The 24691-nt window shown below is 37.5% G+C and overlaps 1 protein-coding gene across 2 annotated transcripts; it reads left to right on the top strand.

Annotated features, from left to right (window-relative positions):
- Positions 1-10258: 10258 nt before the first annotated feature.
- LDHA (lactate dehydrogenase A) lies at positions 10259-21881 on the top strand. Of its 2 annotated transcripts, none has more exons than XM_051964238.1 (8): positions 10259-10368; positions 13475-13633; positions 16215-16332; positions 17541-17714; positions 18171-18344; positions 19536-19653; positions 19857-19980; positions 21133-21881. In XM_051964238.1, exons 2-8 carry the CDS (start codon positions 13505-13507, stop codon positions 21295-21297), a joined length of 1002 nt encoding a protein of 333 aa, XP_051820198.1. In that variant the 5' UTR covers positions 10259-10368; positions 13475-13504; the 3' UTR covers positions 21298-21881. The 2 variants fall into 2 exon arrangements, with proteins under 2 accessions (XP_051820198.1, XP_051820199.1); XM_051964239.1 differs by having other exon boundaries at positions 10295-10380.
- Positions 21882-24691: the final 2810 nt, after the last annotated feature.

Genomic DNA, 24691 nt, shown 5'->3' with positions numbered 1-24691 from the left:
TTAAACAAATACTCAGTTTGCCTGATATCATCCCCAAGTTCCACATTCCTTTTATATCCAGCTTCCCTACCCAGATCTTTCTTGATTTTTCAATTTGTTAATATACAAAATAGTTTGTATTTTTTGTCAGTTTTATATTTACTTATTCATGTAACTTTTGTCCTATTTAGTAAAAACATAGACACTTTGAGGGCAATTACGAATTTGCTCTTGCCTTTGTATGCCCAAGGCTTGGAACAGTGTCTCACCCTTTTGGGGGCCTACATCTGTGATTTCATCATGGTGAAGAAATTATCCAATTAGAAATTTTCTCCTTGTTTCTCTGGCGGTATGCCAGTTTATTGGAAGTTGGAACTCGTCGGATGACCTTTGTTCTACAGTTAAAGTAACATGGGTAAATGTACAAAAACTTTGATTCCTGAGCACAATTGGCTCCCTTTTCCACCCTCCACCAGTCCCTGCTGAAACAGAAAGCCATTTTTTAATGTAAACCTTAGCCTAAAATTGTCACAAACTCTAGGTTCAGTTAGGCAATACAATTTATTAAATGCCCTCTATGTGCAAGGCACTGTGCTAACTCCAAGGGGAGACCTAGAAAGTAAAAGACAGTCTCTGATCTTAAGGAGCTCACAGTCTAGGAGTAGAGAACAACATTCAAACAATTGTAAAAAAAAAAAAAAAATTATACAAGTTAAATTGGAAATAATTAACAGAGAGAAGGCACTAGAATTATGGGGGATCAGGAATGACTTCTTATAGTAGGTGGGATCTTGGCTAGATCTTTTTTTAATTAAAGCTTTTTATTTTCAAAAGATATGCATGGATAATTTTTCAGTATTGACCCTTGCATAGCCTTGTGTTTCAGATTTTCTCCTCCTTTCCTCATCCTCTCCCCTAGATGGCAAGCAATTCAATATATGTTATACATGTTAAAATATATGTTAAATGACCTTGGCTAGATCTTGAAGGCAGCCAGGCTTCATACAAATTGGGACAAATAGGTCCTAATCTCCTCTATTTTTTTTAAAAGAGTCTATTTTTAAAAGAGTCTTTAAAAAAAAAAAAAAACAACTTCTTTTTCCATCTTGTGAATTCTTGATCTTAGAGTTACTTCCTCCAAGAAATCTCCCTTATTTGTGTAAATGCCTGGATTTATCTTGAATTCAAAATTCTCCCACACAACCTGTAAAGCCGGAGAAACTGAGCAAGACAGAGATTAGAGAACAATTTAATAGTTTATTAAATGGAGAAATTTACTGGGACCAAATGGATCGTTTGGTACCAGGGCTGGACGAGACTATCATCTCAAAGAATCCAGCACTAAGTATCAGACAGCAAGCTTTTTTATAGGATAACAAGAACAATGACATAATGGGGTGAAGTGAAAAGCATCCCAAATGGGACCGTGAGAAACATAATCTTGAATCTTTGTAGTTAGAAGTTTATTACTAGTCCTTCACTCCCTAATGCAGATGGCATTTTTAACAACTCAGATGTACTGTTCTGAGAGTCCTGAGACCTTGGCAGCCTAATAAGCTTAAAGAAATGCTGCTGTGACCCCCTTAGAGTGATAACTTTTTTTGCCTCCTGTTTAGAATAGAAATTCCTTTATTATGACAAATGTACCAAGAAACATTTTGATGTCTCTCTCTTCTTTCTATAAATATATGGCCCTGAGGCCATTCATTACTGACCCCTCCAGTGTTGGTGTTGGGGTTCAGTCCCTAGGTAGCAATAAAGGCTCTTAAAACTTCATTATTTTGGCTGCCCTGTTTTTTTCTGGCCTGGGCACTTCAGGGGGAGGTACCTGGATGGGGATAACCTAATGAGGGGAGGCACCTAGGATGACACAATGGAGGGAGGTACTGGAGAGGTTACTGATATTCTAATGATGTCTAAAATGGATAAAAACCTTTATCCCATTAAATATTAAGAGGGAATAAGTATAGCCTAAAGTCTAAGATATAAGACCTTTATCCTATCAAACTTTAAGAGGGAATGGTTAGAATCTGAGGCAGAGTAACTAAATCAAACATTAAGAGGGAGAGGTTATAACCTGAGGCAGAGTAACTAAATCAAACATTAAAAGGGAGGTTATAACCTGAGGCAGATAAGACAATGGGGAAACTAGGTCAGGGCATCAAAAGGGAACTGTGGCACAACAAGCCCAGGAATATCCTCTTAGACCACATAGGCAAGCCTATGTCTTTTTTCTACCACGTTTCTACAGGACATCTATCATATCTTTGGTGGATTCTCAGGCACTCTCTTCTCAGGCTACATGCAAACAAATGACTCTCTTTATCATATACTTCTGTCACATGTCACTATTAACTTGTTTTTGTTTTGTTTTTTTTAGTTTATAGATTCAGTTTTATTGAACATTGAACTGTTGAATTAGATTTATCTGATTTTCATTTATCTAGTTTGTTCAAATTATCTTAAAAAAAAATCAGAACCAAATAGTTTTAATGGTGATTAATTTACAACAGAATGAATTCTTGAAGTGCTATTCCACCTTAAGTTCTCTTTTCCCTCATGATTTTAGCTTGAGATTCTTAACTATTTCTTCCTATAAATGAATTTCTTTAATATATGTTTACCTAAAACCAAATTACTTAGTAAGGTTTTTTTTTTTTTTTGGCATAATACTAAATCTATAAGTTAATTTGGTATAGAACTAAATTTATTGGCTGAGTAGTATCATGATTTTTATTATATTAGTAATATCCAATAATGAATAATAACTATTTGTCCAAATCTTAAACCTTCTATATCAACTTCTTCTGAGGGGTAAAGGTTTCTGCTGTTCCACTCCCCATGCCCAGAACACACTTTAGCCTGTCTTCTGAGTCAAGGAAAATAAAAAGTTCAGGAGAGAGAAAGTTCATCTATCAGCTCACCTGCTGATAAGAGTCCATCTTCCTGAATCCAAATAAAAGCCAACTGGGCATTTATTATGTACTCTTATCCAAGTACCAGTGGATATTCCATGGAGGGGGAAGGAAGCTTCCAATTCCTTCGGACAAAATAATATATCTTATAATTTCAATTAATTGGAAAATTCATTAGATTGGGTTAACCTCATACTTCCTCTTAACTCTCTGTTTATCCCTTTCACCAGCCATCAATGGCCTCTAAAAGACCTAGTATCTAACTTCCAGGTGATACATAATCAGATCTTTGAATTCATTAGTATGGGGATCTTCCACTACCCACCTATTACTTACATACTTACATTTTTAGGGATTTATTTAAGCACGTAGTGGTTAAGTAACATGCCCAGTGTAACATAGCTACTAAGCAGCAGAAGGAAGATTTGAATCCCAGGACTTCCTGACTAAAGCCAGTCCTTTTGTCTGCTATGCAACATAGTCTATACCTTGCTCTTTACTTAGTAGGTATATATGGAAATTAAGTGGCTCAGAGTGACATATTTAATGTGACTTTTACATTAGGGAAAGACTGATCAAATCTAGTCTCAGATACTAGTGGTGCGATCCTGGGCAAATCATTTAATCTTCTCTGCTTCAGTTTCCTTATCTGTAAAATGAGTAGAAAAATGACAAACTACTCTAGTTATCGTTGTCAAGAAAACCTCAAATGGGTCTTGAAGACTTGAACACAACGGAAATGAGTGAACAACAAAAACAAAATATAGGAAAGTATATTAAATCTGTAAGTAAAGAAAGGCTTCTTTGCTGCTTACTAGGTACATGATCACAGTTTCCTCATTTGTAAGAAAGAGAAATTAATATTTATAATTTCTATCTTCATTGCCATGAATCTTATATTAAGTGACAACTTAAACATAATGCAAACCTTAAAGTACCTTATAAATGTCATTTATGTAAATATAAATTTCTCTGTCTTTGCCTATAAGGCAAAGAATAAAATATTCCACCCCTAATGTAGCAATGTCTACCCCTTGAGAAACAGAACCAAGACTGAAATGTATTTATTGACATTAAAGCTTTAAAAATCTTTCTTGGATCTGGATATATCAAAGCCATAGTGTGTATTCTTTTGCTAACACACATAAATTCCTTGTGAAACTTCAATCTCAAACTGATATTTACTCAAATATGGGTAGTCCTTATTCAGTCCACAGATTGTGCAGACCTTTAAAAAAAAACAAAACAAATTTATTTATTTAATATTTTTCCCCAGTTACCTTCAAAACATTTTATATATTTGGCTTTTTAAATTTTTGAGTTCTAGGTTCTCTCCCTTATTCCCACCCACAATTAAGGAACTCCTTGTAAAGTTATGCAAAACATTTGCATCAAAGTCAAATAGTAAAAACAAAACAAAACAAAACAAAACATGGACCGCCCATCCTAATAAAAATAAAAATCCTTAAGAAAAGTTAAGTTTAAAAAGAGAGAATAAATGAGACCCTTGTATGTCAATTTAATGGTTAATAAAAGGAAAAATATATATCTTCAACAAAGATTTGTATTGAGGGTACCACCATTTAATTTAGCTGAACAAATTTCTTGACTCAGGATTGCCCATTTTAGTTCCATCATTTAGGCATCAGAACCCTTCTAGATCTGCTCTTGGATGTTTTGTACTCAAACCACCAGGAAATTATGCTAAATAATTAAGCTATTAGTCCACTGAGCCAGTCACTTCTCCTTGTATGATTTCAAAACTTTTTAAGGCCTGATTTGCATGGGGAGGGGAGATAGTTAGGAAATTGTTCCTTCCATGTTCTGCCATGGTAAGATACTTATAATGTTCTAGAAGACTTTCTAGCAAGGTGGGTAGCACCTTGAATTCAGAGGTGCAAGAAGCCTGATACAGACAGCACGAGAAAGAAAAACTAAAATATCCAGCAAAAATAACATCATGTAACAGCCCTCTGAAGGAGTGACTAAATATGAGAGAATAAAGATAAAAATTCTAGATGTTGCCTCAGACTTTGGAAGTACCAAGTTCCTGATATAAACAATCAGGTTTATGTGATCCTGGATGCCCAATCTCTGCAGTTTCACAATGAGTTCTCTCAATGGATAGAAAGGCCCATGGTTAGAGCTACCTCTAGAACAACATTAAGACTGCAGTAAAGATGCGGATACTTCCTTCATAGTCATTAATCCTCATCATGGGTAAGAAATACTTTTCCTATGTTATCACCCAATGTTTCCTGGTCCACTGTCTAGAGAAACCTGTTTAAGTTCACATGGGACACTTCTGGTTGGCTTCTCAATTGTCAGATATTGCATAAACACACACATACACCTAAATGTATGTGCATAATATAAATCTATATTCAAGGTATCCAGATAGTTTTTGTGTAATTTTAAGTTTGAAAGGGTAGATGAAGAAGAATGAGATACACCTATTAAACAGCTAAGACTTTTAAGATACCTTGAAGGAATATATGTGCATAAATATACATATATATATACATATATAGCTACATACACAAACATATATAAAATAATAAATTATTAGATAATACTAAAATTCCAGGAATATGCCTTGGTTTTCATTTCTACATAGCTGGGCTCTCTCTCTATACTTCTCAACTGGCTAGTTACATCCATATACAATGAAGACTACCTAAATGTTCAACTCCAATGTCACCTCCATAAAACCTTTCCCCATTCACACCCAAATGTTATTCTCATAAAGGTAGAAGGGCCATCTTTGGATAGGTCTCTCTCAAGACAATTTAGTAATGGCTATTAGTAATACAAAAGCATCAAGTCCCAGTGAAATCAGAACACATCATCTGTCCCTTTCTATTGGGGGAAAAAATAATTTCATGGCGCCCCCCCCCCATTCAATCCCTCATAGCTGCTTTGGAAGTAAATTAAGTTCTGAGGAAATTCTCTAAAAAAAAAGCTTGAAGGACTAAATAGAACTTAAATAACTAGGTTCAAAATCCCAAGAAGAGACAGTTGTCTCAGGTCTGTAAATATATCTATATTTGTATAGGGAGAGATATAGATATAAATATAGATAGATAGATATAAATAGATATAAAAAGGTCATATATATAGATATAGGTCATATCAATATATGTAAATATCTTCAAGATACAACTCTTGACATTGGCTATAATCACACTGGTCTCTTCTTACTAAATGGCCACTGAAAATTTATTCTTTAATCACTCAGGGATTAGGAGTGTTTCACCATAAACAACCACCATGTCTTGGGAAAATCCCTGGAAGTGCTGGAGGCTAAGCCAGGTCAGCTTCTTCTCTATTTCCCAATCTCAACTTCAAAAAGGTCATTCAGTTCCATTTCTGAACAGCAACAACAAGGGTTCTGGACTGGACCTGATTCTTGGCAATATTTAGTCAATATTAGAATGAAATGAGACACTTATAAATCATTTCATGGTTAACAGAAAGAGATTGACTTAATTATATCAGGAGAAAGATGTTCAATAAGGACAGGCATCAAGGATATTGTAAAGGGAATCACTTGAGCAAATCTGTTTTGCCTCTGAGTTGCCCATTCTGGTCTATCTGGCCAAACATCAGATGCCTCCTTGAATTCCTCTAGGCCATTTTGCAATCAATGAAACGGGAACTGATGGTGCTAATAGCCTAATCCTGTAATCTTCTGAGCCAATCAAATTTCAAGAATGGTTTTCATACTTTTTAAAGAGAAAATTAGCTTAATTTGCATAAGGGCAGCTTGCCATGATGGAATTTTTCTGTTAGTACTTAGTACTTAGGTTAGTACTTAGCCAAATGCTGGTATATAGTAGGCATTTAACAAATGCTTAATGACTTGACTTGACTTGGATATTTAGCCCCTGCATAAGCTTTATACATAGAAAGAAAAAGAGAGAAAGAGACAGAGTCCAATATGTGTATGTTTATATATTTATATGCATATGTGTTTATTAGCAACATTTATGGATTCCAATATGCCATAGTGTATTATGTATCCCAAGTATTCCTGTTATTTTATGAATGCAATATGTACATAACACATGTATGTACACATACCTGAAATTATTATATGTGTATTTAATATATATTATATGCATATCATTACTCGGTTGTTTCAGTGATGTCCAATTCTCCATCTCATTTGGAGTTTTCTAAAGTTTTGCCATTTCCTTCTTCACTTCATTTCACAGATAAGTTAACTGAAGCAGATAGGGCTAAGTGACTTGCCCAGGGTCACATAACTAGTAAGTGTCTGATGCCAGATTGGAGTCTTTCTGACTCCAGGCCCAGAACTCTGTCTATTGCACCACCCAGCTAATCTGTATGTACAAATTTTGCACATACATATATCGTATGTATATAGAGATTTTATTGTCTTTCACGTGACATTATGTGTGTGTATGCATGCATAAATATATGTATATCATGATATGTTTTTCATAAACTGACTAGGATACTTGGGATCCATTGTCCACTATGAGTCCAGACGAAAAGAATTCAAAAACGGTTGAAAAGACATGCATTATTTCCTTCATGGCCCTCAATCTAAACTATGTCTCATCTTTCAGACACTGGTGGAATGGAATTCATTTGCTGAAAACATAATGTGAGATTTTTGCAGAGCTCATCAATTCATCTTAGAAGCTTGCCTTGGGTATTTACTGAAGGCCATTTAGTCAGTTGAAGAAGACAACTCTCTTTTTCAATAATGTGTGTTATCTTAAAACAATTGGACTAATATTCAGTGTATTTGTTAGTTTTGCTGAACCACATTTTTTTTTCCTCCAGAAGGGATTGGGGTGAGAGGCTGAACATAAAAACCTTAGAAGAACAAAACTGGTAATTTCTCCCTTCCCTTTCCCCTAATAATGCACGGGCCTCCAGAAAGCCATTCCATAGTCAAGGTGTACTTTAGATCAGCAGAATCTACTCAAAACTCCTCATACCCAAAATTCCTCATCCAGAATAGTCAAGGGACATATCTTAAATAACTTAGCAAAAGACAAGAAACTATCAGCAATCCCCCCCCTCACATATACACACACAAGGTTACAATCTTTCCTATCATCATCTGATCATTTGCCTTTTTATCTTTAATACAAGGAAAGACATATAGGGAATGTGTAGGACACACATGAAAAGAGTACATTAATGAGAACATATGCAGTCAACTAGATAGCACAGTGGATAGTTTGTTGGACTTGAAATCAAGAAGGCCTAAGTTTAAATTCTGCCTTAGACATTTCTAGTTGGGCAAATCACTTAACTTCTTTCAATCTCAGTTTCCTCATCTGTTAAATGGAGATAATACTATCTATTTCCCAAAGTTGTTGTGAAGATAAAATGAAATAATATTTGTAAAGCACTTTGCAAACCTTAAAGTATCCTATAAATATGAATTGTTCTTATCCTTCAGGGTAACTCAAATTCATAGTGATGCATCCCTTTTGGTATTTATGATGCCCTTATTGGGTTTTTCTTCCACTGACATACTAATGCCATCTGGCTGGTTTAGTGTTATAATGGGTCTTTCTATATTTGTAAGAGACAGGTTACCCCATTCCCCTCCAGTTCTTTTTGCAGAGTTTCAGAGTTATCTCATTCTTCTGTGATTAAAATCAAAGCCTTTGGGATAGGATAGGATTACTTTTAAATCTGTCTTTTGAAGAGTTGTATCTTAGCTGTTACTCCAAGTGTTCTTGCATTTTGGTATAAGAAAATCCCTTTAAAAGGCTTTTCATTCTCATAATACCCTATAACCATTCTAGGTGCAAGTTTGGAGAGGGAGGGAAGAGAGAGCAAGAAAATCCCTGACATATAGCTAGACACACACACACACACTTTAAATAGATAATATATTTATATAATATAGATCTATAAATCTTTTCAAAGTTTTAAGTGCTGTATAAATGTCAGTAATCAATCCCTTCATGGAATACCTTTTGTCAACTTCTTTGACCTATCAACTAGTGAGGAGATTACCTTAATGATTCTGTTGGAATGTTAGCTGCTGTCCCAAGCCTTTGTTTAATGAAGTCCTTTGAGAGAGAAAGTAACAGAATTTAGGGGCTAGGACAGAAGCTAATATTCTATCAGTTATTTTCCCTGTCTTCCCTAGGAACTTAAAAGGGCTCATTCTTTTCTCTCTCTTAAGATCATTCTCTTTAAGGTAGCACCTTGTACCCCTTTAATGTCACCTTCACATAGAACCACCTATTGTTAAATGTATACATGTTTTCCGTACAAGAGCTTAAGGTTCTTGAGAGTAGGAACCTTGCTTTTGTATCCTTCTCTAGACAAAATGCACATGAGAAATATCCAATCAATATTTACTGAGTAAATATTTTACAGTATGCCCTGTGAAGGAAACTCTTATGGGTCTCACTTCCTACTCTGGCTATCCTTTTTCCTAACAGGCTAGATAGAGAAATCTGCTTCTATTGCAGGTGATTTCCTGTGAAAGTGCAGGTACTAAGCAAGGATTGTGCATGATTTAAGTAAGGTGGAAGCCACAAATGGCACTCCTTTCCTTTGGAGTACTTCAAAGCCATTCCCCCTTCTTTAGCAGAAGTTATTAACGGGAATGAAAGATGACTGAGATTCCATAGCTCTCTTTCCTTCCTCCTAGTGGGTAGCCTGACTCACTAAATCCTCTGAGTGAGATGATTTTAATGACAACTGCCCTTCAATCATCATTTTAAAGTTTTCAAATCACCCCCATCCATTATCTCATTCGATCTAGGGGTGCAATAGAAAGAGTGAGCATCTTGGACTACGACCCGAGTTTGCATTAAGACTCTGCCTCGTGCTCCCGACTTAATCTTTCTAGCCTTCAGTTTTCTTAGGTGAAAAGAGAAGGGGTTAAACTAGATGACCTCTAAGGTTCTTTGCAGTTCTAAATCCAGTCATTTGATTCTGTGAACTGTTGCATAGATACTAGAGGTGCAATTCTCCCCATTATAGAGTTTTGCTCTATGGGCAAAACAGGTGGAGAAAACGCCCGCTCTTTGCGGACCTTCCTAGTTCTAAGTCTCTAGAATCTGGTTTTTCTGTAAGGTGGAGAAGGCAGGAGCAAAATGGCTACATTCGGTGGCTTTGGTTGGACAAGAAGGGGGAAGGATCTGGTCGGGGCATAGGGTGGGGGGGAATTGGACAGGGGAAGGCCATGTATGGCGCAGATGAACGCTGTCTCCTGCTCCGGACAGATCTCTGTCAGCATACGTGTGTCTCCCTCCATTAAAGGCCACTTCACGGTCCTTCCTCCAAGCCCAGGCCGGCCCGGCCCCACCCGATCCACACGTGGGTTCCAGCACGTCCGCTCCCAGCCCCCTTGACGTCAGCTTTCTCGGCACCATATAAGGCCCCGCCCGCCTCGCCGAGTCGCGCGACTCCGAGAGCAGCATTCTCACGTCTGCCGAGAACTTTAGCAGCCTGACCGACAACCTCGGTTCGAACGCGGGTATTGGGAAGCAAACGGGGCAGGGAGGGAAAGGGGGCCGGGTGCGAGAGCAACAGGGAGGCCAGAGGATCTGGTTCCCACAGTAGGGAGGGATGGGGAGAATTCTCCCTGGCGGGGGTAGGATGGCGCGGGTGGGTGGAGAGCAGGAGGGTCGTCTGATTTAGCGTGCTGTGGGCGGGCTTGGGGGTCCAAAGAGCGCTTGGCCCGGGGCGGCCCCGACACTGCCCCGGCCGAGGCATGGGAGCGCGCAGTTTCGTCCTGCCTGTCCGGGAGTGAGTTATAAATGCTGGGGTGGTCCCGTGCTCTGGACCCCGCGGGCCCACTCTGTTCGGCTTCCATTGACCCCTGGCCCCACGTCTCGGCTCACATCCCAGCTCTGTGCTCCTGCGGCTTGTCCTGGTTCTATTGTGTGCCTCGGCTGCGAGTCTGCACCTGGACGGTCGGAGGCGGTGGCTGGCACTCCCTTAGGCCCTAAAGGCCATGTGGGGATGAACAGGCGGACGGACTTACTTTTTGTAGCCGCTTTTTGTTCCTGGCCGCTACACGCGGAGCGCGGGAGGGGCAGAGACCTTGGGAGACCCTATGGTCACATGGCTGGCCCCCAGACTCTGGGCAAGGGTGGTGCATTATTGCTCCACCTCAGACGTGCCTTGCCAACCCTGAACCAGCTTTAGCTTCCTGGGGGAGGAGGCAAACTAGAGAGGAAAAGCCCACGCCGCTTTCTCGGTCTCATCCGAGCTGCCCCAAGGCTTCCCGAGGGAAGCTCGCTCAGGCTAGTGGTGGAAGCCTGCCCAGTGAATGGGGCTGCTGAACCTAGTGCCGAGACTAAGAGCACGCAGAAGTGGGGGAGGGGGCGAAAGAGATACCTCCGTCGTGTACCCTCGCCCTGCTGGCGGCTCGCTGAAGTCTTTTGGCTTGGAGTGTCTCGAGTCCCCGCAACCAATCAGTCAACTGACAAGCGTCTTTTAAACGTCTGTGTGCCAGGTGCTGGAGCTCCAGGAACAGTGTGCCCGGAAGATGAGCTCCTTAACTGCAGGATAATCCCCTTGGCAAGAGTTGCAAAACAGACTTAGTTTCCAGTGAGGGACTTAGGTTTAAATTTCCCAGAGGGTTTTTCCTGCTGGACTAAAAGTCCATGGTGACCCATGGTCCAGAGTTTGACCTTTTCCTTAGAGGAAATCCCTTTCCCAGCCCACCCCATTTTTTTTTAATTTAATTTTTTTAATTTAACATTTCAATTTTTATAATTATCGGGAGCTATCTCAAATGAGAGAAGGTTGTTGGATGAATCAGTAATTATCTGGGCTTTGAATGTGGATTGGGATTGATTGGTTTGGCCTAATCACATCCCTGCCACTATATTGCCTTGGGCTAGTTTTTTTCAGGATTATTTCTAGTTCTCTGTAAATTGAAGAAGTTGGATTAGTGATCTTTTAAGGGCTTTTGGAGCTTTGAATTGGTTTGGAAACTGTTTAAGGTTGAGGCTTGATGGAGCTTTGGGTGTTGGATTAAATTCTGCAATGGAAGCAGCTTTTGCTTTTTTGATCTTGCCTTTTAAGAATTGCCATAAGGTTACATGTAATTTAAATATAAATAAAGCTATAGGTAACATTATATACAGTGTTACATTCAACCACTCCCGAAATACGTGCTTCCTTATTAGTTTAGCCTTAGATACAGCCACACACTCAGAAAATCCTAAAAGATTGTTTACTTTTAATTGTGGTAACTATAGAACTGAATCTGTGAGATGAGAGATTAGATTTCAGAAGGCTCTTCTGATTCTACCCAAAGTTCTGCGAAATCCAAAGAAACTTATTCCTTGTGTTTGTATTGTATTTGCAAATACTCTCGTTTAGTGGAAGAAATTGAATTTCCTCTTGACCGGTCGAGACTGGTTCATCCTTGCAACTACTTCTGAATTTCCTTTGCAGAACATTGCTTCACCTACAGCCTGTTTGCTTATTTCAGGGTGTGTTGCAATAATGAAACGATTGTTTTAGAATGAAACGAGAATTCATAGATTCTAATTTCATACCTTCCCAAACAGTGTCCTGGCTGGCCAGACCCGTAACACGTGGTCTTCGGCAATCAGCTTGTCTGACTTGGAGGGGAAGGGGGCGCCACTGATGGCCACAGATGGCTGTGGTCACTGCACCTGCTTTGCAATTTCTCTGAAGAGTGGGATTTTGTGGTTAGTGGGGGGCGGGGGAGTTCTTTGAAATCTGCATCCAATTATTTGCAATGTCCCGGATGGGCGCAGGGGGAGCAAGGTCTCTTGGCTTGGAATGCCTTGGGGTTATTTTTGAGCTCTGAAATTGAGGTGGGGAAGGGGGAAGATGGTGATTCTCCGGCTATTACCTTCCCCAGAATCTTTCCTTTCCTTCTGGGAGTTGGAGGAGGGCATTGGAATCGGAATGAAACTCCTTTCCCAAGCGGAACTGAGAGTGGATCTTGCTGAGCCCGCCTCTTCCTGTAGCCCCGCCCATCCACTAGCGCGCGCAGGCGCAGAGCAGTCACTTAGGTCTAAGCTTGTGGCAAGGGAGAAGAGACCACGCATGTGCGATGCTAGGGATGGGCTACCTCCTGGTCCTCTTCCCTAGACCGTTAATGGCAGTTCCCTTTTATTCTCTCTGTTCCTTACATGACAGGCTAGGCAAGGCTGTATATTATCAGCCCCGCTACCCTGAGAGAACTGGAGGGGGAGTCCGCCTCAGCTTTTTGGCAGAGACGAAGGGAATAGTGAAATTGCTTTTAAAAAAACGACTCAGAGGTCCATGGGGCAATATGTCTTCAGGAGGCTATACTTACCAAGAAACAACCTTTGTCTGTGTCAAGGCAAAGGTGAGGGGCTGGGAGCCTCCTCCACTGGCCCCTCCAACTTTGACCTTTCATATCCTCCCCCATCATCGAGTCCGTTTTTGTTCTGGTCCCTTCCCCCACTTCCTAGGTCTCCTGGTCTGTGTAAACTACATGCCTATAAAGGCAAGGACAGCCGTCAGCAAGCTGCCAATAGTTAAGTAACTCATGAGAACGTGAACTACCAAGAGTGAAATGACATGATTTTTATCTTGCTTTTTCTTAAACCTCCCAGATTGTCCCACACCACCAGATAAACTCCAACATGGGAACCGCTGTCAAGGATCAGCTGATTCTGAATGTTTTAAAGGAAGAACAGGTCCCCCAAAACAAGATCACTGTTGTTGGGGTCGGTGCAGTTGGTATGGCATGTGCCATCAGTATCTTAATGAAGGTAAGAGTATTACTCACCGAAGCAGAACCTGCTGCCAGCGACAAGTGCCTCTCCCCACACTTCCAATCTACCCCATGATTGTTGTAAAGGAAAGCTTAGGAACCCAGGGGTAGAATGATTGCCTGGAGCTACCTACAGGTGGGGGTTGAAATCCCAGTCTTCTGGCTCCAGTGCTGGTGGTCTTTTCCTTCTTTTAAAGACCATTTTAGCATAAGTATGCTGGTGAATTTTAAAGTATTTCCTACTTCCAATAGGCAAAATGGGGTAATAAGTACAAATCTAGATTTATGTCATTTTAATATCATTGATCTATATGACCTTTACTAATTTAGCCTAGCACAAGTCACCATATTTCTCTTCACTTTCTCTATCTGTAAAATGGAAAAGTCACTTGACTAATTCACATTATAAAGATAAAGATGATACAACCAAAGCACTTTGTAAAAGGTAAAAAGCATCATAAATATAGAAGTTTTTAAAAGTTGATGTAGGAATTCTTACTCAACTGCAGGAAACCTTAAACATAACATTTTATATGATCACACTCAGATTTTTTTCTTCATATCTAGAGAACTATAAACTGGAGAAATGAGTATTTTAAAATGTTAGTACAATTGACTTAATCCAACAAAGTTAAAACTAAATCATAATATTCTTTTTAAAAAATTGTTTGACATCCAATTGTTCTAATATATAGGATTTTTTTTTACTGCTAGGAGACAGTTCTATTATCCTGTCCTCCACAAGCTTTCATTGGTTCGAGATAAATCTCTCCATGTGGCATGGTCGTCAGTCTTTTCCTCATAGGATTAGACCCTGGAGATCATCTACGTGATTTATGCCAAATAACAGAAAATAATTGGCTGGTCCAGTATTCACCTCCAGCTTCTCTGACTGTCTTTGTTCCCTTCACCATCCTGCCTCTCTTTCCCTCATTATCTTTTCCTTCTCTGAATGTAGTCCTCTAGGAGTTTATAAGGAAAAGCAAAGGGATATCTTGGAAGAAATTTGACTTTTCATATTTTCACAACTAGCGAAGCACTGTTATTCTGGCCAAAACCCCAAGAAAGAAATCATCTTTTGAGAGGGTAGTTAGGCAAAAAAAGAATATAAAAAGATAAGAGCACAGGCCTGATTTCATGTAACCTTTTTGTGTTCCTTCCACATTTCTTTTTTAAAGTTTTTGAATTTATTCAAACTTAAATAGAAAAAAAAATAAAGGAAAAATGGTCATGTACACAGCAAAACATAAGAAAAGAGTCGGTATAAAATAATACATGTCCATTTCAAGAAAATCTGTATAATACATCTTGTTTCCAAAAAAAGAAAACTAGAGACATCTAAGAGTCAGTCTTCAACTTTGAAATTAATTGCATTCCAAGAGCATAAAACTGGCTCTTTGGATCGTGGATCAGTTTTTTCCTATACAGTGTTAATATATGGGTTGCCTGGTTAACACATTGCAGCTGAATGGGTCTATCATTCAGTGCCTTTTATGACATTGTCTCTCTATAAGGAAAGTTGTTCTAGGAAGAGGTTTTCAGTTCCACTTGAAAATTAAAAAAAACTTAAATGTCACAATTCTAGTCATCAGGGAGGCTGTATCCCCCAGGAGGGCTTTCTATAGGATTTGAAGTTATAAGTAGATAGAACCCATAGTCAAGAAAAGATTTTTAATGTTTTGATAATAAGGGAAAAGCATTGTAGGGACTTCTACAGCTCTGGTTCCCACAGCAATGGCAGTGAGGATTCTGTAGGCAGGCATTCAGCTGCAGATGGAAACTAGAGGGACAAAAGATAGGCAGAAGCACATTAATCAATATCATTAAATCAATTAAAACATCAGATTTTCGTTGTAGGGAGAGCTAGGTTGTACCTTGGATCCAAGTATTGCTATCTGGAAATCTAACGTGTCTCTTACAACTTTCTCAGCGCATTCCATCTAGATTTTTTTCCCCCTCCCTTTTCAATTCAATTTTATTTTAAATGTAGTTATTCTTAACTCTCCATTACTAATAATAGTTAACACTACTCAGAAAATTTGCAGAATGCTATCTCAGTGATCCTTAAGACAATCTGTAAGGTAAGAGGAAAGAAATAGTTGTGACTTGCCCAGGTTCACAGAGCTAATATTTGAGGTAGGATTCAAACATGAATTGTCCAGGTGACTAGATTATAACCAATTTGTATACACTAATATCTAGCAATTAATACTTTCCACTTCCCTTCTCACTTTTTAGTAGTATAGCTACTACTTCCCTTATAACCTCTTTGTGAATTGTTCAGGCCTCCAAAATGTCATTACATACTTTGTAGCCTTTTTGTTAAAAGTTTCTCTGGTGCTCTGAGTCAAGAACCTTGAATTATAATTAGGGATTTAATCAATGTTTGCTAAAATGAAAATGTCAAGGAACAATTTCTTGAGTGGGATTATGGGAAAGGCACTTCACCAATGAACTTTAAATCACTATGGGGGTGGGGGGGGGAGTGTGAGAGAAATTTCTCTTAACATGTCTTTCAGGAATCTAGAAAATTGCTCTTAATTGAAATTAATTTAATTAAAAATGTCCGTCTTTTCCAGGATTTGGCTGATGAACTTGCCCTAGTTGATGTCATAGAAGACAAACTAAAGGGAGAGATGATGGATCTCCAGCATGGCAGCCTTTTCCTCAAAACACCAAAGATAGTTTCTGGCAAAGGTTAATAGTTTTTTTTCTTTTACTGAATTTTATTTTAAAAAAACACTAGGAAGTGTCTTTCTGTCTCCCTCTACTGGGCAAAAAGAAAATTCCTATAACCCACTTAAACAAAACCTACTCTCATGTTGGCTTTTTCAAAATATATTTCTCCTGCATTTTTAAAAATTTTATAATAACTTTTTATTGACAGCATCTTTTTTTTACTTTTTCAGAGTTGGCCAGCTAGTTATATTAAGTATCTGAAATTCCAAGAGTCCCCTGCTCTATTTAATATGCTGTAAACTCCCCTGGTCCATTTTGACTTGATGTTTCATAGTATAATTCACAAAATTTAATTTCTGTTACTCTTGTGGAAATAATTCCTAGGAGTTAAAAGATTTCTATTTTTACCCAGAATAGGGGATATTAGGGCATTTTTATTTTCTGGCAAACATTTTGAATTAAAATACATCCATGATAAGGAAGAGATTATATAATCAAATTTTTCTCTAGATAATCATAAATTTTGCATCTGAAAATTTATAGATTCTTATATATTATATATTATAGTTCTAAATGCTAATCTGTGTTTATTTGCTAATTTGCTGAGATTGTCACAATACAATTTTCATTTTGAATTAGAAATAGGAAAAAGTCAAGGTTGTAGGAAATTCCAGGGTACATATGCAAGAATTTGTAGGATATCAGATTTTTGAAAATCCTTAGCTATTAAACAAAATAAGACTAAGAGCATCATTGACGTTCATAAAAGGGAAAAGACCATGCTTCTTCTGAGGCATGCAGCCATAGTGACAGATCTAGGTTTCCTGAAGAAATAATGGGAGAAGCCAGTTCTTCCATTAAAGGTCTCAATTGTTCAGAATGACAGAAAAAGGACTACATGCACACAAGTACACACAATTTTTTTGTGATTTGGATCAAGTGGTAACTTATATAACTGTTGGACATATCCCACCCCCAATCTGGAAAATACTCTAAAAAGGTTTGGTCTTCCAGAGATGTCTGAATTTTTCTTAGTACCTTATTGTAAAATTTCTTAATATACAAATACTATATACATACACACTTTTTTCAGTGTTTGTGGTTACCGCAAAACTCGCAAAATTCACATTTAATTTGTGTATGCTGACTCTCCATATATTGAAATCACAAGGGGTAAAGAAAAAAGCTATAAAAGGGATAACAGTATATTGTTTCCTTTTCTTTAGACTACAGTGTAACTGCAAACTCAAAGCTGGTAATTGTTACGGCTGGGGCACGACAACAGGAGGGAGAAAGTCGTCTTAACTTGGTTCAGCGTAATGTGAATATCTTTAAATTCATCATTCCCAATATTGTTAAATACAGCCCTAATTGCAAGCTACTTATTGTTTCCAATCCAGGTAAGATTTATTTAACTGTTTAAGACACATCTTTTAACACAAACTTTGCTAAAATTTAAAATTAGCAAACTATAATAAACTTTATTGGTTCATATTTTTAGGTTTTTTTCTTAGGATTTTATTTCTGTCTTTAATTATGTCCCGGAAAAAGTATAATACAGTTTCATGAAAGATTTTTTATAATGAAGTTCTTGGGAAGCAGGATTCACCATAAACATTTATTTAGGGGGGAATGCTGGTGTTAACATAGAGTGATTCTGTTGTAAACTTATGTGAGAATTACATAGGATTGTACTAGAACGTGCCATTACATAAATATTTGATAGTTTCATTGTACTATAAATTCCAGGAGTACTATAAATTCAGGAGTATTGATTAGGCATAATTTTTGTCTTCAAAGCAATTATCTGCCAGAGAACATTAACATTTATATTGTCTACATTTTTTTCTTCACAGTGGATGTTTTGACATATGTGGCCTGGAAGCTAAGTGGCTTTCCAAAAAATCGTGTCATTGGAAGTGGTTGCAATCTGGATTCTGCCCGTTTCCGTTACCTAATGGGGGAGAGACTTGGTGTCCATTCTTCAAGTTGCCATGGCTGGGTCCTTGGAGAACATGGAGACTCCAGTGGTAAGATTATAGTCAGTCCTATCCTAAGGAACTTGCAAGTACTTTTTAAAAAGCATTCTATTCTAAATTATATTTAAAAGTTGCTTAAAACCAAATCAGTGAGGTCTTGTTTACTTACAAGGAATGATTTATGAGAACTCCACATTTTGTAAAGAAATGGTATTATAAGTTAAATTTAACTTGTAAAAAGTGAAACTTGTCAACACGAGTACAATTTTTACTAACTTGCAATGGTCAGCAAACATAAACTGGCTATATTTGAACTGGCTAGCTCTGAAAAGGTCAGCCTTGTAATTTAAGTAGGATATGATTTATGGACTAAATTCTACCTATATGTATCAGAGCTTGTCATTATCTGTGGAAATAAAATGATTCAGTGGAAAATGGTTGATTTGGATTTAGAAAAGATTCAAGTTCAGATCCTAGCTATGACACTGGGGCAAGATTATCTCCTTTTTTATTGGTATTCGGAAAAGGGCATGATAATTCTAACTTATAGTATTGTCCTGAGAAAAGTACTTAAAACTTTAAAGTAGTATTTTAAATACGCATCTAAGCTCCAACATTTAAGAATGTTAAAAAATCCCTACATATATTAGGGAATAAAACATTTATTTTGATGAGTAGTCAACTATTCAAACCATTTGCTTTTGGTGGGGAGTAGGGCAACACATTATAGAGACTAAAAATACATCAAACCAAGATCATTGAGGTAAAAGTATAGTAGAAATTACTACATAATTAATAGAAACTTATTTAGAAAACTTTCTACTACCTTTCTTGATTTTTTTTTTTTTTTTTAAGGAGGTCAGATATGGTAAAGAATTAGGAGCTATAGAAAACTTGCTTATGTAAATGAATGGGAAATTTGAATGTATTTGTGCATAGAGTTCAAAGAAAAAAATAAAAAGAAATAAACATTCATAGTATTAACAATTTATGTAGTCTAGTTGCATACAAATCATAATATTTTTGATAAAAGAGAAGATGAATGTATTGGTTTTGACTCCAAATTATTAAATATTGTGGAAAAAAGATTTATCTTAACAGCAGCATTGCTTTTTTTCAAGGAAATTTTCAGAATGAAATATAATGGAGTAAAAGAATGACAAACTTAAGCCACAATTACTAATAAGACACTTGGAAATAATATGCATGTGTTGGATTTTTATTTATTTATTTATTTTTTAGTTCCTGTGTGGAGTGGTGTGAATGTTGCGGGTGTGTCCCTGAAGAATCTTTACCCTGCTTTGGGAACTGATTCTGATGCAGAGAATTGGAAAGAAGTTCATAAACAAGTAGTTGAAAGGTTAGTGAGGATTTCTTAATACTTTTTAACAGTAGAATTTTTTATTTTGACTTTCTCAACAAAAAGTAGCTCATTAGTAATAAAGTTAAAATCTTTGGATAGGGAATATTTCTGCTTTTCCTACTTTATCTGTTAATGTTCTTGAAAGATATGTTTCTGCTCAATCTCCCCCAAACCATTGAATAATTTTTTATTACTGGCAGTGCTTATGAGGTGATCAAGCTGAAGGGCTACACTTCCTGGGCCATTGGCTTGTCTGTGGCAGATCTGTCAGAAAGCATTATGAAGAATCTTAGGAGAGTGCATCCAATTTCCACTATGATTAAGGTAGGTATCTATTACAAGTAAATGGTGTTAAATGAATTTGGTGTTTTTTGACACCAAATGTATCTTTCTTTATTTTTTTTAATAAGTTTTTTAATATGCCACAGTATATCCTAGATACAATATATATGTGCAGAATCGAACAGTTCTCTTGTTGCACAGAAAGAATTGGATTCCGAAGATAAAAATAACCCAGGAAGAAAAACAGTGTTTCTACATATTGAGATTTTGTGACTTCATAGTACAGTGTTTTAATTTGGAAGAATGCTATTTAATGGATGAGAGCACTTGAATTACAAATATATTGATAGGCTAGAATGGTATAATAAGCAAGATGAAATATATATGTAAGATCCTGAAGTTGGCTTTATAAAGTCAATTCCAAATATGGCCAGAAAATAAAACTATACTATCTTAAGGTGTGGAAGAAGGCTTTCCTCTCAGTCTTGTGAGTATTTATTTCCCATTTTACATATGAGGAAATTGATCTGAGTAATAAGAGTTGGCTAAAAATAAAATGCTTGGAGCAGACAAGGATAGAAGTGTGGTGGTGGTAATGAGCCTTCTAGTTCTTCAGTGAATCTTGCAATTCTTAGTGCAATAGTTTTACTTTAGGAAGAGTGCCTTAGGCATGCTGCCAGTTTGGGGGGAAAAAAAGTCAGATGGTTTATAGCTGTTTAACTGCTTTGCTCAAAATTTTCTTTTCATAGGGAAAATTTATTTTTAACAAAAGGGCATGGGGCTAGTTGGTATAGTGGATAGATTGCCAGCCCTGAAGTTCAAATCTGTCCTCAGACACAATACTTGTATATAAAATTGACTGGTATGACCCTGGGCAAGTCACTTAACCCCAGTTGCCTCAGCCAAAAAAAGGGGGGGGGGGTTAAACTAGAATGTTTAAAATGTAATTTTAAAAGAAAACATTGGAATATAGCAAGTCTAACTACACAGTAATAAAAGGCAAAAACTATGTGTATATACACAATGTATACTAGTGTTGGTTGAATAGATTGGAAAGGGTGAGCCTGCCATCCTTAAAGCTCATCTTAGGCTAAAAAAGCAAATTAATTCCAATTCCCTTGTTGCATTTATACTTGGCCATTGGACAGAGAAGAAGATATCAATAGTATTGTGTGATCTCATTTTGTCTTTCAGGGCTTATATGGCATTAACGAAGACGTCTTCCTTAGTGTCCCATGTATCTTGGGGCAAAATGGAATTTCAGATGTGGTGAAGGTAAACCTGAACTCAGAGGAGGAGGCCCGTTTGAAGAAGAGTGCAGATACCCTTTGGGGAATCCAGAAGGAACTGCAGTTCTAGAAGTTTTTGTGTTGCTGCTAGACTGTCTAGAGAAGGTGACAGTGGTTAAGGGATGATGTATGATGCGCTTTTCAAGTAGGTCAAATCCTTCCTCTGAGTGATTGAACACCAGAAATATAAAAGCTAGGAACACTCTATAGTCTCTTCCTGAAGTTAGAAATGGGGGATGGTACAATGTGACTGCTGTATTAAACCCCTGTTGTTTGCATATGATGCTGGATGTGACTTGTACAGTCTTGAAGTAGTTGCTGTCGAGCAGAGCCAGCACCCCCCACTTAGATTAACTACCTGCCTTGTAAGGGCTATGCGTTCCTGTAGGTCCAGAAGATGGCATTTGTGGACACAAAGTACCCTATGGTAGTAGTACTTTATTGATGCATTGATTACCTTTGTGCTGCCCTGAATTAGGGCGCTGCAGCATGGCCCCATGTATCACCTTTCCAGAGGACCTGATTTTGTCTACCTATACATATCAATAGTTGTAAATTTCCATATTATATAAAAAGATCTATAAATGTACAATGATGCAACCAAATTGTCAAGTGTCATACTAACCCAAATATTGAATAAATAACAAAAATAAATATCTCCTTCTTGACTTATTTTATTCCATTTTAGGCTGAGATGTTAGGATTAAAAGGTTTTGGTGCTGCTAACATATCAGTCCTGAGAAAAGGAAATTGTAGAGCTCAACATTAGAGATGTATATACCAAGTCAGCTTGGCACATACTTAAACAGTAAGCTCATCAATACGAGTACTCCTCTTTATATCACAAACATCTCAAAACTAAACATGGAAGATTATACAAGAAACTGAACTTTTTATGTATGTGTCTATATAAAATATATAACAAAACAAACTGCTTTGACCCTTTTGACCCCTCCTGCACTTCTCATTCATGCAACTTTTATTTATTTCCCTGTCTCATCACTGCCAACCTACCATCAAGTACCAACTGATAGACACCTCATCTTAAATCATGTAGCCTATTCTCAGCATTTTCTTTCTGTTGCCTGTTGAATGATGCTCAATTTTAGTTGCTCATTATTGAAAAGATGACAACTGAAATTTTCCAGTTGAGTACAAAAACAGGAGAAATTGGGTCACAGTAAGTGTTTAGTGACTGAGCCTGCATTTGAACTCTGGTCCTCCTGACTGGGCTAGTGCTGTTTTTGAGAAACACTCGAGTGCCTATATTGTACAAAAGCTCTATGCTAAACTCCTTTTTTTCCTGTGGGGAAATACAAAGACATGTTTTACACATCCATAAGATTCAAAGAATGGAGAGATCATTTCTTGATGGGAGCAGCAGATAGGTAGAGTTTTATTTAGATAATCTGTCTCATTTTCCTCTTGACAGTTTTGAACTAGACTATTGGGGAGGTTGAACAGTTGAACTAGACTAATCAAAATATCACCCTTCTGATTTCATTGGACCTCTTAGAATAAAGATTGGAGGGAAAGAATATAAGATGGATACTGAAATGAGTTTTAATCAAAAGTTGATTCAAGAAGCATTTAGTAAGAGTTAACTTTGCTAAATACATAAAGGGGCAAAAATGATCTGCCCTTTTCCTTGATCATATCTCTTGGGGCTTACTGAAAGTTCATATTTGGAGTGAGATCTTTGATTAACATAGGTATGAAAAACATACCTCATAGGACCAAATAAAATGTCAGTGCTTCCAGAGACTACACTTTAGAACTCCCAATATTACTTCCAGTAGTGCACAGAACTTTGCTTGTAGGTGACATAACCTTCAGAAATGCTAATGCCATCACATTCCAGATGAGTCATCCCCAAGAAACGGAATATTTAAAAACGGGATGCAAGTAAAGCAGTCTTCAGGTTAACAGTGTTCAAGTAGTTGAAGATACTCTTGGGCTGCAGGGAGTTGAGGTTTGCAGATTTATAAGCAACAAACGTTAGTCAAATTTTAGCTGCATAAGAAAGATTACAAATATAGGAATTACCATGTCAGCTGAGCTCCCAAGAGATGTCCATATTTAAAGTCAGATTCTTGGACCCCACACCCAGTGTTATTTCTCAAATTACTGCAATGCTGGTCAGATAATCCTATATCTAATGGATTGCATCTCCCAGGAAATGTCCAAACAATTGACATCTCCCCTATTTGAATGTTAATTTTGGTGAATTTTGCTTATTTTTTTTTCATCTGACAAAATGGTATAACATTTCTCAAAAGGCAACCATTTGTTTCTGCTTTATCTTAAAATTATTCTAGAAATTCCTATTTTCAGTACAAGGATTTCTGTTTGGATACATTATTCCTTATTCCTCACCCTCCCTTCTTCCCCAGGTTATGAAAAAAAAAAAGTGTCATGATAAAAATATCTGTGCTTAAAAACCCCAAATATTTTCCTTGCCATGAACACATTTTTAAAAAGGATTTCTTTTAGGTCTCAGGCTGGTCAAAGGCTAAATTATCTTGCTGAAATTTACATAAGGAAATAATTGCCTGGAACATGACATTTACTGCACTATCTACAAAATAACTTGAAAATTTGTGACAAGATGGCAGAGTAAAGGCAAGAACTCAGCTGAGCTCTGCTCCAAGCCCTCCAAATATTTTAAAATAATGACTTTAAACAAATGTTAAAAGCATCAAACCCCACAAAGAAATTAAAGCAATTTTTCCAGCCCAAGGCAACTTAAAAAGTTGCAGGAAAGATCAGTTGTACTAGAGGGAAAGTTGGAACACAGTACAGGTTAGGCTGCATGGAAGCCAGGGAAAGGCCATTTTGGAGTCATTGCAGAGGACTTAACCCATAGATGCATAGATGGGTCAAAACCAATCCGGAGGAGGCTATACCACTGAGACACTATTCTACTGCTTTGCCTATACTCAGGGCCATCTGGAACACTAGCACACTACAACTTGTAGCCACAGTGGATGGGTCTCCCGTGTCACAGTTCCACAGCAGAAGAGAAGACCAGAGCATAGGGTAGTAAACACATCTCTCTTTAGATCATAACATCTTAGAAAGCCTGAAAACTTACAAATCTTACAAATATCTCTGAAAAGACGTACTGAAACTGGGGACAATGCACCCTCTACACTGACAGCAGAGCCCTACTATAACAGAGTTAAAAGTCAAGAAATAGGCTGAGTAAATGAGCAGACAAAAGAAAAAGATTTTGACCATAGAAAGTTACTGTAGTGATGAGATCAAAACACATTCAGAAGATGGCAAAATCAAAACAACTACATCCAAAACTTCCAAAAAACTGGGTCTCAGCATATGGAAGAGCTTACAAGCTTGATTTTGAAAATCAAGAAAGATAGATGAGAATGATGCAAAAGGAAGTACAAAAAGCCAATGAGAATACCTTAAAAAGAAAAATTGGAAAAATGGAAAAGAAGGTACAA

This window comes from Antechinus flavipes, chromosome 6 (assembly GCF_016432865.1).
Source record: "Antechinus flavipes isolate AdamAnt ecotype Samford, QLD, Australia chromosome 6, AdamAnt_v2, whole genome shotgun sequence".
NCBI classification, from domain to species: domain Eukaryota; kingdom Metazoa; phylum Chordata; class Mammalia; order Dasyuromorphia; family Dasyuridae; genus Antechinus; species Antechinus flavipes.
Note: the sequence above shows the minus strand (reverse complement) of the source record. Positions and strands in the feature narration are given on the sequence as shown.

What these genes read in the sequence shown, in the direction of transcription:
- LDHA (XM_051964238.1), top strand. Translation starts at nt 13,505, where the DNA reads ATGGGAACCGCTGTCAAGGATCAGCTGATTCTGAATGTTTTAAAGGAA. An exon ending in CCATCAGTATCTTAATGAAG is followed by an intron (nt 13,634 to 16,214) that starts GTAAGAGTATTA and finishes CGTCTTTTCCAG; the next exon opens with GATTTGGCTGATGAACTTGC. An exon ending in CATAAACAAGTAGTTGAAAG is followed by an intron (nt 19,654 to 19,856) that starts GTTAGTGAGGAT and finishes TATTACTGGCAG; the next exon opens with TGCTTATGAGGTGATCAAGC.